This window comes from Ahaetulla prasina, chromosome 7 (assembly GCF_028640845.1).
Source record: "Ahaetulla prasina isolate Xishuangbanna chromosome 7, ASM2864084v1, whole genome shotgun sequence".
NCBI classification, from domain to species: Eukaryota; Metazoa; Chordata; class Lepidosauria; order Squamata; family Colubridae; genus Ahaetulla; species Ahaetulla prasina.
Genome location: NC_080545.1, coordinates 8,924,869 through 8,937,887, shown reverse-complemented (window position 1 = coordinate 8,937,887; position 13,019 = coordinate 8,924,869). Strand labels below are relative to the sequence as shown.

Genomic DNA, 13,019 nt, shown 5'->3' with positions numbered 1-13,019 from the left:
ACTATAATTCACTTTATTTTTCTTCAGTAGCTATTTAGGTAACAATAACAAAAGCAATAGAGCAGTGTTGGAGAACCTGTTCGGCACAGAGTGCTGAAATGGGAGCGCACGTGCCAGAAACCGTAAGAGCAGCTGCTCCATGCGCATGTTTGCGCCAGGGAGACCACCTTCCTGTTTCCGGCACATGTGTTGTGACCCAGGTTCCTGGACCCGGACTCCTGGACTCGGATGATTCAGAAAGTGAGGGAGAAGACCTGGCAAGCCCTGCTTCTCTTGAGCCCTTTCCCTCCCTGGCACCCACTCAAAGGGAGGAGGAGGGGCCGGCAAGACCTGATTCCCTGGAGCCTTCTTCTGATTTGGCAACGCCCCAAGAACAGTTTTGGAGTGATGCAAGGCTGCGCAGGCGTGAACGGCGTGCGCAGCAGAAGCAGCATTGGGATAAAGCCAAGTCATAATTGTCATGCAGTGACATCTGCAGAGACTATAAATAGGAGGCGGGACTTCCTGGTTTTTTGTCTTGGACAAAGCAATGAATTGGCGCGGGCAAACTGTATCAATGGAGGGAAGAATATATTCGTGAGTAATTCTGGCCTTATCTATAATTTCCTCGTTATCTCCAGAAACTTGGCAGGCCCGTGGGTAGACGTGGCCAGGACATATATCTATGTAAATAAAAGGAGAAAAGAAGGCCTCTGACTGACTCTTTGCTGGGAGTATTGGGGGAAGGGAAACAGAACAACATGCATGCGCACCAGCCAGCTGGTCTTTGGGTGTGCATGCGCACCACAAAACAGAAGAACAGCTGCCCGGTGCACATGCACATGCCAGGAAGATGAACTTCCAGTTTCCGGCGCATGCATCGGCACTGGGCATCTGATTTTCCCGTTTCTGATGCACATACACTGTTCTGTTTCCTTCCCCACTTCGGAGTAACGAGCTGGCCTTCAGCCAGTGGATTCACGGCTCTTATCAGTCCTGGCAGAGAAATCGCAGCTGCCCGCCAAAGTTCAAACAAATGACTCACAGAATAAGACTTTCAGCTCTCTTTGAAACATTCAGCTAATCTTTTGCTCCCTGTGGAGTGCGAGCAGTCCCAAAGCTCCTTATATATCCTTATATATTCCCTTTGATGACGCCGCCTCTCTAATCTTCTGAAGCGCGGGTTAATCCAAGCTTGATTATTATTATTGTTGTTGTTGTTGTTGTTATTATTATCATCATCATCATCATCAGCTGGGTCTGAAGGCGTAGCCTGAGGAAGGGAGGAATCAGGGGATGTCGGCCTCATTACGTCCTCCGACTGGCCTGCTTCTGGCTCTTGGAGCCGGGCCAAAGGAATCGGTGCTCCCAAGGTAAGCCTTACCGGCCCTTCCCCCTCACTCTCGGAGTCACTTTTGGGCATGCGGCCAGGTTCGGGGGCTGGAGTCACAACATGCACACATGAAGACCAGCTGGCTGGTGTGCATGCAAGCTCTGTAAACTGGAATATCATATTCCCGGTGCACGCATACATGCCGGGCGGCTGCTCTTCTGGTTTCTGGCACTCCTGCGCACATGAAGACCAGCTGGTTGGCGCACAAGAACCCAGAAGAGCAATGGGTGACGGCTCGCGTTCCCGGGAGATGGCTCTGTGTGCCACTTCTGGCACCCATGCCATAGGTTCTCCATCATGGCAACAGAGCTTCCACCTTCAAACAGCTGCTATCAACCTATAACCATTCCGGTCAACAACCTTTCCAAGTTAGGGATGGTGCTGAACTAATGGTGGTTAGGGTTGGTCCTCAGAGCTCTGGTTGCCCCATGATTGTGACCTGGGTTGCTTAGCAACCTGATCACCTTTATGACCTGCTGCCATGAGCCTTGCAATCATGTGACATTTGAGTCAATGGGCAAAAGCCAGCGGATTAGGTCAGAAGTTATTGTTAAGTCTCTCCCATCCAATTTATTTTGAAAGCCGTTCAATCCAAATGACTTATCTGGCCTTCACTTATATTTATTTCATCAATACTAAAGCTAGTCTCTTGCTCTTATATCCTCAATTGATTTGAACTTTGCTGGGCTTTTGGGTGGCAGACTCCATCCTCTTCTCTATCCAGAATGTGGACAGAGAGGACCGCTGGTTTGAAAGAGGGGTCAAAGAAGCCATTTCCATCAAAACTGAACAGTCCTCTTTCAACAGAAGGGGAAGAACATGACACCACCTGTCTCCCATTTACAACACAATCCTTTCAGCAATTCCAAGAGGATTTCACAACCATTTGCACTCTGATACAGGTGACCCTTTGGGCACAGATAAACCTCCGAGTGGCCTGAAGAGCTCCCGAGGAGAGGGCTAAGTCCAGGTGACCGCAAAGAAATAGAATGCTTCCTATGAGAACTAATCCTTCTATAGCCCCCACCATCTTGCCATCGTCGTCTTCTCCTTCTCCTCCTGCATCTCCTCCCCCCGTCTTCTTCTTCTTCTTCTTCCCCTTTCTCTTCTTCTTCCCTTTTCTTCCTCTCTTTCTCCTCCTGCACCTCCTCCTCCTTCTTCTTCTTCCCCTTTTTGTTTCTCTTCCTCTTTCTCTTCCTCGCCTCTTTCTGCACCTCCTCCTCCCTCCTCCTCCTCTTCTTTTTTTCTTTTTCTCCTCCCCCTCCTCCTCTTCGAAAGAGTCCAGTTGGTTATTGACAAAGCTCCTTCGAGATCACTATGACCTGGATGACTGAGAATCTCCACAGACCGCTGGAGTGGAGAAATTGAAAGCATACAGAGCTATTTCAAGCGTCGGAGTGCCCTAAACCACCCAGGAAGGGCTTTTTTGACTCGTTGGAATTTTGGCAATTTTGACCCGTTAATGTTACAAGGAAGGAAATAATTACAAGGATTTAAATAGCAAAAAGCTTGCAATAAGTCTGACATGCAAGAGCTAAGAACGGACTAAGAGATAGCTAAATTTGGAATATCACTTTATTTAAAGCACTTCCAGATGGCAGTCCTTAAGTGAAACACCCACAGTCATGACTGCAGCTTCCAACCCATTGATTTTGCTCGTTGGAAACCAATTAGGAAGGTCACAAATGGCCAGGATCACAAGACCAGGATGCCTCAACCGGTATAAATCTGCAACAGTTGCCGAGAAACCAAACTGAAATCACATGACTGCAGAGACTGCAATGGTTATAAGTGCGAAGACAAGTCATTTTTCAGCACCATTGACAAATGGCCATTAAGTGAGGACTACTTAAAAGTTTGTAGCTTTTGCAAAGGAGATCAGAAAATGCTTCTTTATCTTTTCTTTCCTTCTTGTCCTAACTGCATTGCTTTTTGCACTTTCCCTGTTTTCCTTTGATTTTTCCCTTTAGATCAGGGGCGTCAAACTCAAGGCCCGAGGGCTGGATCCGGCCCACGGGGTGCGTAGATCTGGCCCCTGGAAACAGTAAAGGACCAGCCTGCAGTGCCTCTGCCAGCGAAAATGGAGCTTGGGAAGAGCTGCGTGCCGCCCTCTTAGGCCCCGTTTTCAGCCACGACGGGCTCCTGCAGCCCTCTGCCAGCAAAAACGGAGCTCCATTTTCACTGGCTGAGGGTTGCAAGAGCCGTAATGGCCAACAACAGAGCTCAGGAGCTTGTTTTCGCTGGCAGAGCACTCGGGTCACAACAGGCGCCCCCAACACGAGTGACGTCAAGCTGGACACGCCCACCCCAGCCACGCCCACCCCACGGTCAAACACAATCCTGATGTGGCCCTCAACGAAATCGAGTTTGACCACCCCTGCTTTAGATATTTTCATGTTATTATCCGTGTAAAATAAATCTTCCATAAAAGCTACTGTTTAATTTTTTTTTATTTGAATCTGCAACACCTTAATGACAAAAATAACAAACCTAAATTACCTTAACGAAGAACCTTTTATCTGTCCTGGCAGGATTGTAAGAGGCTAGATAAGCTGCTATTAGAAGAAACTTGGAATAATAGGGCAGTTCTACATGAGCATGAGCTGAAAGTCCTAGGGGGGGAAAAAAACACCGTAAAACGAAGAAATATTGAATCTGGCAATTTAAAAGCTCATGTTAAAAAAAAAGCAATTTAAAGGTTCTTGCCCACCATTTAAGATTTTTTTTTAATTTGTTTTTGGGTTTTTTTGGGGGGTGGTGGTGGCAGGAGTTTGGGTTTTTTTTGAAGCTGCTGGTATATTTATAAATGCTTTCTGATTTGTTCTAAATTGTTGAGGCTCCTCTCATCATCAATAATTTACACGGCCAAACTATTGTTGCTACGCATACCTTTTATTTGTTCAGGTTCTCCATTATCTTGCTGTAATCGTTCCCACTGGGAGCTAAAAAGACAAGGTAGCCATTTAAAAGCCCTGTGTTTGTCATGGCTAAAAACAAAAGGTTTTTTTTAAATCCTCCTTTTTAAGAGAATACATTTGGGATTCTTTGGGATTAAAGGAGTAAAGCAGTTAAGTAGTTTAACAGCACGTATCTACAGAAGGAACAATACAAGATTATTTCACTGGGTGGACAGCTTGACAACTAGAGACAAAACCAGGAGTTATTTGAAACATTTTGTAAGAATGTTCCTTCATGAAGCTGTGGTGCTATTGTCCTAGGTACAATACAGGAAATTTCATCCAAATATACAGCTGCCTTCCCGCTATCTCAAAATATACATGTTCAGCAGGGAATCAGAAAAAGTTTTGGCTAAGTAATCGTGCAAATTATATAAATACGAGACGTGAATCAATAAGCTTTCTCTTCCTTCAAAGAAAAAGAATGAAAAACCAAATGAAATTCATCAGTCACTCTGGTATATTTCAGCACCTAGACTGAGATCAACGTTTATACTATTCAACATTACATGTGAATACAACATTACTTCCTTACCAGGTACTTTCATCATATGGTAAATACATTTATAGGTAAAGGTTCCGCTCACACATACGTGCTAGTCGTTCCCGACTCTAGGGGGCATGCTCATCTCCGTTTCAAAGCCAAAGAGCCAGCGCTGTCTGAAGATGTCTCTGTGGTCATGTAGTAGGCATGACTCAACGCCAAAGGCGCATGGAACGCTGTTACCTTCCCACCAAAGGTCGTCCCTATTTTTCTACTTGCCTTTTTTACGTGCTTTCGAACTGCTGGTTGGCAGAAGCTGGGATAAGTAACAGGAGCTCACCCCCTTATGCGGCACTAGGGATTCGAACTGCTGAACTGCCGACCTTTCGATCAACAAGCTCAGCGTCTTACCCACTGAGCCACCGCATCCCTTAATACATTTATATCAGATACTAATTAAAAGGTTGAAATGTGTTAGTGATTATAAACGGAAGAATGAGATAAAATATATTTGCTACCCATTTTCCTGTGATAAACCAAAAACCTTAAGAAAAGAAACCCCAAAGGTGCTTTTCCAAAAGGCAACTAGACTTTCTTGGGGGGAGGGGGTTTCTTTGAAAACATTTCACTTCTCATCCAAGAAGCTTCTTCGGTTCTAACTTCAGTGGATTCCTGAATGATGCTTCTTGTACGAGAAGCGAAACGTTTTCAAAGGAAGTTCCAAAGGTGCTTTTTCAGGAGGCAACTGGACTTCCTTATTTTTCTTCTGAAGACATTTCGCTTCTCATCCAAGAAGCTTCTTCAGCTCTGACAGGATGGTGGGGAATTTTCCTTTTTCAAAGGAAAAAAACTAAGGAAGTCCAGTTGTCTTTTGAAAAAAATATCTTGGGGACAACCATGACCTGGATGATTGTGAATATTTATCATAAGACTTAAGAAAAGTACTAATTATTCTTTTTTGTTAGAAGTGTATACTATCAAGTGCAATGATAATTATGTCAGAGTGAAGTATTTTTTTAAAAAAAAATTCAGGGAAGTTTCAATGGCAGTGTAATGGTCTATACCAGTGTGCATCAAAGGTGGTATTCAGCCAGTTCGCACCGGATCGCACGAACTGTTTGCGGAAATTTGGCCAAAGTCGCTGAACCTGTAGCGATGGCTGGCTGGCCACACCACCGAACCAGGTCCCCGGTCACGCTCACTTGCCCCGCCCACCATGTTCGTAACTGCCATGTTGTTTGCGCTTGTGCATCCCATTGCCTTGCAAGTCCAATGGGATGCACATGCGCGAAGAACATGGCAGCAACAGCAGCAGCTTTTTCTGCGACCTTCGGTACTTTTCAGCAACCTGAGGCCAGCCACCACAGTCACAAAGCGGCTCTCAAACAGGCGGCAGCTGGGAGACTTCTTTGCCAGCCATTTTCCAGCAGCAGCGGTTGGCTGGGGGCCGCCGAAAACTCCGGTCAGCATTCCTTCCGGACTCTGGACCAGCCGCCACAGAAGGTAAGTAGCCTGAACAAAGAGGCGGTGGTGGGGAGGAAGTGGGGCTAGGGCCGGGACCACCAAAGGAGGGGAAAGGGAGTGACTGGCGAAGGGAGGGCGGGGGTAGATAGGTGGAAATTCCCAAAAATTTTCTACCTTTTCCTGTAGGTGTGGTTAGGTGGGTTCATGTGACTAAGTGGCCGTGGCCATGAGTGATGTCAAGTTGGCCACACCCAGTCAGTCACATGCCCCCCACCCACCTAGCCACGTCCACCTGAAAATTTTTGAAACCCACCACTGGTTTGCATGTTGGCTAAGGAATTCTGGGAGTCAAAATCCACACATGTTAAGGTCACCAAGGTTGAAAAGCAGTGGTCTAAGCCTACAATTATTGCATAATCGCCTTCATATGGAAATGAGAAATATCATGTCTTACTGAGACACCCTTATGCGAACCAGCAGGAGAGCTGTAACCTTCTGAAAGAAACCATCCACAACCCGTTTTTGCTCTCAGTTGTCTTTGAGAGGTCAAACTGGAGGTAGCATATCGTGTTTTTAAAAAGGAAGCACTTTTCATTCCTCTTCAGCTATCAGGGCTGAATTTCTCCTCAGAGACCTTTTTACCTGACGTCGCTAAATTATGACCTTACGTTTTATACATTTTTAATTGCACGGCCGTGCACAGCAACGGCAGTTTGTTTCCACGCTTGCCGTCACCAGAAAACAAGCTTCATTTAAAGGGAATATTTGCCTTTTATTTCTCTTATGATCAATAGGACGTAAGATTAATGCGGTCTTTTTCTCTCTCTAGAGCAGGGGTGTCAAACACAAGGCCTGGGGGGGGTGGACCCAGCCCATGGGGTGCTTAGATCTGGCCCACAGAGCTGCCTTGGAAACAGTGAAGGACCAGCCCACTGTGCCTCTACCAGTGAAAACGGAGCTCAGAAGGGCTGCAGACAGCTCTTGGGAGCTCCATTTTCGCTGGCGGAGAGTTGCAGTAGGCCATCGCAGCTGAAAACGGAGTTCAGGGGCCCGTTTTGGCAGGCAGAGAATTCGGGCCACCACAGGTGTCCGCCCAACACAAATAACGTTGAACTGGGCCCCCCTGGCCAACACACACTGTTGTATCCTCCTCGCCTCTGTCTGAACGATGGCTTAATTAGCCGGCTCTTATCAGCTCTGGCAGCAAAAGAATCAGCATCTGCCAAGAGCCCTCGATAGCTGCCAAGACACTGGTGAGTCACAACCTTCAGCTCTAATCAATCCGTGGATTTGCTTGATACAAAGAGACATATCAGCTCTTGCTGCCTTTTATATCCTGTGGGGTGTGGCTCCGTGACTCAGCACTTCCTAGGCCTGCCCCTCCCCTGTTTCTGTCGTTCCCTTCTCTCCTGCCTACGAAACCTGGGATTGAACCAAGCCTGATTGCTGTCAGCTGGGTCTGCAGGCGTGGCCTGGGGGGGGAAAGAGTCAGGAGAAGGAGGCCTCGTTATCTCTTTCACTTGGCCTGCTTCTGGCTCCTGGAGCTGATCCAGGGAGGCCGGTGCTTCCGAGGTAAGTCCTGACGGCCCTTCCCCCTCACTGTCCAATCACTTTCTGGCAGCAGGCCCGGCTCCGAGTCACTTTCTGGCAGCAGGCTGGGCTCCAAGGCACTTTCGGGCATGGGGCCAGGTTTGGGAGCGGGAGCCACAACACACACACACACACACACACACACACACACGGTCAAACACAACCCTGATGTAGCCCTCAATGAAATCGAGTTTGACACCCCTGTTTGGAGGGTCTGAACTACACTGTAGGTGTGGAACTGGAGGAGATTTTCAGTCTCTCCCTGGCATCGTATTACCTTCCATAAGGAAGGATATAGATCAGGGGTTGAAATGCTCCCGGTTCGGACCGGATCGCGTGATCCGGTAGCAATAGCAGTGGATGGTTCGGAGAACCGGTAGCAAAAATCCCTGCCCCTCCCTCCATGCCCAGCTGAGCCACACGATCATCAGAGGTGGGTTTTTTTTGGTTTTTTTTACTTTTAAAAGCATTTTTTTCTTCAACCGAAAAAATGTTTTTAAAAGTAAAAAGAAAAGCTTCTGATGATCACGCGGCTCAGCTGGGATCGTCAGAGCCTTTTAAAAGCATTTTTTACGACTTCTTCGGCTGAAGAGGTTGTAGAAAAAATGCTTTTAAAAGTTAAAAAAAAAAGTTGGCCACGCCCACCCAGTCACATTATCTCCCCCACCAAGCCACGCCCGCAGAACCGGTAGTAACAAATTTTACATTTTACCACTGATATAGATAAGATACATCGGTACCAGTGTTTTCCCCATACAGAGAAAATGGCAGCTTCTCAATGAGGTGCCCCATTTTCCAAAGCACCTGAAGGCAGGTCAAGAAGCAATAGATGCAAACTTATGAAGGAGAAATCCAATCTAGAACTAAGAAGAAATTTTCTAACAGTAAGGAAAATTGGCCAGTGGAACGGCTTGCCTCCAGAAGTTGTGGGTGCTCCAACACTGGAGGTTTTTAAGAATAGATTGGAGAATCATTTGTCTCGAATGGCATTATTGTCTCCTGCTTGGGTAGCGGGTTGGACTAGATGACCTCCAAGGTCCCTCCCAACTCTGTTGTTCTGTATCTAATTCACCTGTACTTGCTCAGCATTTTTGCCCTTATCTGGAACTGCTTTTAATAGCAAATGCATACAAGAAACCTTCCACACCTCATGTCATCCATATCACTTGTATAACTGCATATTTTTCATTAGTTAAAAAAAAATTCTTACCCATATTAAGCAGAGTTTAAAAAGGGACACTCATAACGATTGGGGGAAAAAACCTTTTCATATCAGATAGTTCAAGGTTGCTGTAAAGAAAACAATATAGGGAAGGAAGAGAAGCCATTACCTTGATATTTCTCGAAGATAAACTGTTTGCATAGCTTTCTTCAAATGGGATTCAATATTTTTCCACAGTCGGCGCGTGTCGCGTTCATTCGCTGTAACCAGGGAAAGACAATTTAATCAGGGTTGATCTCTGAAGAGCATCCAGCTATATAACAATCATCGCCAACTTTATTCAAGTTTTCTCTGACACCAAGTTCCAGAATATCTAGCCAACATGGCTAAATTATTTCCAGACTTAAGAATTCTGGAACCTGCAGTCTCCATACATCAGTTGAGTGCTAAGCTGGGGAAGTTTACAGAAATTTTTGAACCTATGTGGTACTATGAGCTGTGGTGGCACAGTGGTTAGAATGCAGTCCTGCAGGCTACTTCTGCTGACTGACAGCTGCCTGCAATTTGGCAGTTCAAATCTCACTAGGCTCCAGGTTGTCTCAACCGTCAATCCTTCCAAGGTTGGTAAAATGAGGACCCAGATAGTTGAAGGCTATATGCTGACTCTGTAAACCGTTTAGACCGGGCTGTAAAGCACTGTGAGGCGGTATGTAAGTCTAAATGCTATTGGAAACCGTACTGTTTGTCTGTCTGTAACCTTCAACTAAATGAAAGGCTTCCAGGCCTGACAGTAGGCCAGGAGTCGCCAAAATTCATTCATATAAAAGCATTCATATGTAAGTAAAATACTCACCCTCTCCTTGGACTACAGGCTCACAATATTTAGAAAAATTAAGTGCAGCCTGTAAGATAAAGAGTGCAAGACTTATTTAGTATCATTTCAAACTTAGACCCACTATGTATTCTAAATGGCCAGTGATTGATGTGTGTGTGTGTGTGTGTGTATGAGAGCGGGCATCAGGATTTCATTTTTTAATGTGTGCCAGTGTGTTCACAGAAAAAAGTGACAAGAAAGGGTAATCTTTATCTTTATTATGAAGAACACCAAAGAGATCCCTCACCAGATGTTGGAGCTCCTTCAAGTCCCTGCAGACTGGATAGAAGACTCCAAGAAGAATATTGATATATGCAGCATAAAAATCAAATGAATATTCTGGAGGATGATCATGGGACAGAATCTTCTGCAGATGCCCTATATGAATGAAACAACAATAATAACAACAAAAGCATGATTTTCCACTAAGGCTCACAGAGTGACTTATTGCAGTTTTCAGTGCTAAAATTTAGGAGACTTCACACAGAATAACATTTTTATGTAAGACCAAAAAACCTGCTCTTACAGCCATTTTGCAAAAAAAAAAAAAAAAAAGATTTCTAGTTCACGCTAGCTAATCAAATAATATCTTAAGCCAATGACAGGCAGCCCAAGTCTTCTTCATTAAAATCATCAAGGAAATTGAAAATCATCCGCTTTCAATTTCTTTACAGATACAATTCCCTTTAAAGAAAACATCTACCAGTTTCTTCTTTCCTATCAAGATACCCAGAATGAGGGACGCGGTGGCTCAGGGGCTAAGACGCTGAGCTTGTCGATCGAAAGGCCGGCAGTTCAGCGGTTCAAATCCCTCGTGCTGCCGCCTAACGGGGTGAGCTCCCGTTACTTGTTCCAGCTTCTGCCAACTTAGCAGTTTGAAAGCACATAAAAAAATGCAAGTAGAAAAATAGGGACCACCTTTGGTGGGAAGGGAACAGCGTTCCGTGCGCCTTTGGTGTTGAGTCATGCTGGCCACATGACCACGGAGGCATCTTTGGACAGCGCTGGCTCTTCGGCTTTGAAAGGGAGATGAGCACGCCCCCTAGAGTTGGGAACGGCTAGCACATATGTGCGAAGGGAACCTTTACCTTTTAAGGAATATAAATCCTTCCATTCCCTACTATCCTGTCAGAGCTGAAGAAGCTTCTTGGATGAGAAGCGAAGCGTCTTCAAAGAAAAAAACAAGAAAGTCCAGTTGCCTCCTGAGAAAAGCACCTTTGGTATATATTATGCTTACTTATTTTAATATATAATATAATATAGCAACAGAGTTGGAAGGGACCTTGGAGGCCTTCTAGTCCAACCCCCTGCCCAGGCAGGAAACCCTACACCATCTCAGTCAGATGGTTATCCAACATTTTCTTAAAAATTTCCAGTGTTGGAGCATTCACAACTTCTGCAGGCAAGTCGTTCCACTTTGTTCTAACTGTCAGGAAATTTCTCCTTAGTTCTAAATTGCTTCTTTCCTTGATCAGTTTCCACCCATTGCTTCTTGTCCTGCCCTCAGGTGCTTTGGAGAATAGTTTGACTCCCTCTTCTTTGTGGCAACCCCTGAGATATTGGAACACTGCTATCATGTCACCCCAAGTCTTTCTTTTCATCAAACTAGACATACCCAGTTCCTGCAACCGTTCTTCATGTTTTAGCCTCCAGTCCCCTAATCATCTTTGTTGCTCTTCTCTGCACTCTTTCTAGAGTCTCAGCATCTTTTTTACATCGCATTTTGTCCTTACCTATGCTGTAATCTGGAAAATATAATGGCAGCGGCTCAAGGCATCCTGTGTTTGGACGAAGAAGTTCCCATACAATTTCACTAAGGAGAACCACCGTCACGTTCTTCTCCGTCTGCAAGCGAGCGATGTTAGAGGAGAGAGAATTAAAAATAACCCAGTAGCTATCTTTCTCATCAGAGAAGAGTTCAGGTTTGGCAAAAACAAAATGCGGAAAGAAATTAATCCGATTCAGCATTTTACTTAAAAGTTATTTGCATAGTGAGAAGCCCTTAAATAGCTTAATCAAGCAGCGAACACAGATTTTTATTTTTTTTAAAAAAAAAATAGGTTTCAGGATTCTCTTTTTCTGCACTATGACATTTACGATTCCCCAAGGTACATATCTTAATTATTAGGGAAGATAAATTGATTGCGTTCGGGGGGAAAAATAATACTTAAATGACATTTATGTTTCCCAAAGATATATATCTTAATTATTAGGGTGGATAAATTGATTGCGTTTGAAAAAATAATACTTAAATCATTAAAACTGATATGGGCTCAAAGCAGCCATGCTATTTTATTTCCAATCTGCTTTCCCCTTATGTGATAATGAGCCTTTTATTCATCTCTAGTATGCTTTTAGGAGACGTGGTGGCTCAGTGGCTAAGACGCTGAGCTTGTCGATCGAAAGGTCGGCAGTTCAGCGGTTCGAATCCCTAGTGCCACGTAACAGGGTGAGCTCCCATTACTTCTCCCAGCTTCTGCCAACCTAGCAGTTCGAAAGCACGTAAAAAAATGCAAGTAGAAAAATAGGAACCACCTTTGGTGGGAAGGTAACAACATTCCGTGCGCCTTTGGCGTTTAGTCATGCTGGTCACATGACCACGGAGACATCTTTAGACAGCGCTGGCTCTTCGGCTTTGAAACGGAGATGAGCACCGCCCCCTAGAGGAACCTTTACTTTTACTTTTTAGTATGCTTTTACAACAGTAAAACTTCATTGTTATTTTTATATTCAGGGCCCAGTTTTCAAGGAAAGTTGGTCTCTTTCTCAGATGTTGCTAGGAATTATGGGATAATGAGGAGTTACTATAATTTGTCAGAAAGGCACATAAACTATAAGTGACCATGTGCAATGGAATGAAACGTCAGATCAAAATGAAAATGAGCTCTGGAGTTCAAGGATGCTTTAAGAAAATCTGAGCTTCTACTGACTAGCCGTTTCCTCCGGAGGCAAAGGCCAGGTACAGATAAGGGATTCTTCCTCCTGATTTGAAACACTCTAAAATTTGACTTTTAAAAAGGAATCCTGAAAATAACCACTTCAAGGAAGCGTTGGGGGAAAAAAAAAAAGGAGAGAAATACCCATGCAGGGGGTGGTGATGGGAGTAAAAAGTAAAA

At 44.9% G+C, this 13,019-nt stretch overlaps 1 protein-coding gene across 6 annotated transcripts in view; it reads right to left on the bottom strand.

Moving 5' to 3' along the window:
* The window catches only part of ORC5 (origin recognition complex subunit 5), a 91,160-nt gene that overhangs the window by 60,619 nt on the left and 17,522 nt on the right, over window positions 1–13,019 (bottom strand). For all 6 annotated transcript variants that reach the window (XM_058191061.1, XM_058191064.1, XM_058191065.1 and 3 more), the window contains exons 6-11: window positions 11,637–11,748; window positions 10,151–10,281; window positions 9,883–9,931; window positions 9,199–9,289; window positions 4,262–4,314; window positions 3,872–3,984 (exon numbers count right to left, since the gene is read on the bottom strand). In XM_058191061.1, coding sequence (XP_058047044.1) covers window positions 3,872–3,984; window positions 4,262–4,314; window positions 9,199–9,289; window positions 9,883–9,931; window positions 10,151–10,281; window positions 11,637–11,748 — 549 coding nt within the window. The remainder of the gene's footprint in view (window positions 1–3,871; window positions 3,985–4,261; window positions 4,315–9,198; window positions 9,290–9,882; window positions 9,932–10,150; window positions 10,282–11,636; window positions 11,749–13,019) is intronic.